The following is a 2028-nucleotide window of genomic DNA, read 5'->3' as shown; positions in this document are numbered from 1 at the left end:
ATTTACCCGCATACAGTCACCGCAGAAGTAAGTATACAGTACCCACCCACCCCTCCCCCCACCCCCCAAACAGGCAAAACGGTTGTCTTCTCCATGGTGGTTCAACACCTTCCAACTTGAAATAGGTGACAGTCTTTGGAAACAGTTACTCTAGGTTGTACAAAGGTTTTATGTATATAGTTTGTTGCAAGTAACAAAACTACTTTGCAAGACCCGCTTCTTTCCAAAATTAAAAAAAAAAATACTAGTCTATATTTGTTTTAGTATGAATTTTTTTTTTGATTTTTCTTTTTTGTTTGTTTGTTTTTGCAAAGCAGCATAGCAACATTGTGATTGTAGGATGTGCCTCAGGTTGTGGTCGCAACTGTAAACATTATTTGCACATCAGGAAGAAAACTGGAGGAGATGGGGTCTTTAAGAAGAACAAACAAAAAAGGGACAGTTCTAGAGAGGTCACCGCACTGCTCCTTCGACATGCGTTCTCCTGTAGCTTTAGCTGACGGCGATCTTGTTTTCCTCCAGGAAGTGAGGGAACTGGTGTTTGGGGACACTGTCGGCAGCTCCTGGCTTCTCCACCTCGGCACTGATGGCCGACTGGGAGCCATCCATCTTGGAGGTAGCGGTGTTATTCACCACGGAGCTGGCCCCCAGCGACACCGGGAGGGTGGGAATGCCACCACTCTGGATCACAGAGATTTCGTTGGTCTTCATGGCCAGACCACCATTGAGCATGGTGGTGTACTGGTTCCACACAACAGGGTCCACGTTCACCGAAGGGGCCAGGATTTCCTTGGGAAATATCTCGGGGACCCTCTTTCCGTCCGTTCCTAATAGAGCCATGGTGTTCTCGATGGCCAGCTTCCTGCCACGGCGTGCCGAGCTATTGTTGGCCCCATGCGTCATATAATGGACCTGTGGGAAGAGGAACAGAAAGGTTTCCACCAAAACAGAGATGGGATTGCATGTGGGCAAACCAAAGTCAAGTCTGCCTATGGGTTTGGTCTATCTAAACATATTTTAAAATTAGATTTCCTATTAAAAAAATCCAGGTATCAGGCTTCCCTGGTGACGCAGTGGTTAAGAATCCGCCTGCCAATGCAGGAGACACGGGTTCCAGTCCTGGTCCGGGAAGATCCCACATGCCGCGGAGCAACTAAGCCCATGCGCCACAACTACTGAGCCTGCCCTCAGGAGCCCACATGCCACAACTACTGAAGCCCATGCACCTAGAGTCTGTGCTCCGCCACAAGAGAAGTCACCGCAATGAGAAGCCTGCGCACCGCAACAAAGAGTAGCCCCCGCTCGCCGCAACTAAAGAAAAGCCCTGGAGCAGCGACGAAGACCCAATGCCCCCAAAAATAAATAAATAAATTTATTTAAAAAAAAAATACAGATACCTATTCTCTTGGGGGAAAAAAAAAAATCAGATCATCTGGCAACCATGGATCTACATTCCTGCCTAGAGGCAAGTAAGGGCAACCGAGGTGGGGAATACACACTCCAATTTTCCCCATACCACTGTTCACATGTACAGTTTTGTCAACAACTACTATATAGCAGTGTTGTTTCAAGTGCTAGGGTTACAACTTGTGAACACACAAACTTACACAGTTAACAAATGGTACGGAACTTAACACATACAGACACGGAGTACAAGTAAAATGGGAAAATCTATAAGACCAGTAGGTTACATCAGTGTCACTATCCTGGTTATTATTTATTCTATAGTTGTGCAAAATTCTATCACTGGGAGAAACTAGCAAAGTGGGTAAGCATCCCTCTGTATGTCTTCTCCCTCTGCATGAATCGACAATTACTTGAATAAAAATTTGAGTTAAAGGGCTTCCCTGGTGGCGCAGTGGTTGGGAGTCCGCCTGCCGATGCAGGGGACACGGGTTCGTGCCCCGGTGCGGCTGGGTCCGTGAGCCATGGCCGCCGGGCCTGCGCGTCCGGAGCCTGTGCTCCGGCAACGGGAGAGGCCACAACACTGAGAGGCCCGCGTACCGCAAAAAAAAAAAAAAAAAAAAA

General features: G+C 47.6%; 1 protein-coding gene across 1 annotated transcript in view; it reads right to left on the bottom strand.

Moving 5' to 3' along the window:
• Positions 1-281: 281 nt before the first annotated feature.
• The window catches only part of SALL4 (spalt like transcription factor 4), a 17568-nt gene continuing 15821 nt past the window's right edge, over positions 282-2028 (bottom strand). Inside the window, exon 4 of the mRNA XM_007446365.1 lies at positions 282-912. Within this exon, the coding sequence (XP_007446427.1) occupies positions 493-912 (420 nt within the window). The 3' untranslated portion in view covers positions 282-492. The remainder of the gene's footprint in view (positions 913-2028) is intronic.

The sequence above is a fragment of the Lipotes vexillifer genome, unplaced genomic scaffold, assembly GCF_000442215.2.
Source record: "Lipotes vexillifer unplaced genomic scaffold, Lipotes_vexillifer_v1.1 scaffold251, whole genome shotgun sequence".
NCBI classification, from domain to species: Eukaryota; Metazoa; Chordata; class Mammalia; order Artiodactyla; family Lipotidae; genus Lipotes; species Lipotes vexillifer.
Note: the sequence above shows the minus strand (reverse complement) of the source record. Positions and strands in the feature narration are given on the sequence as shown.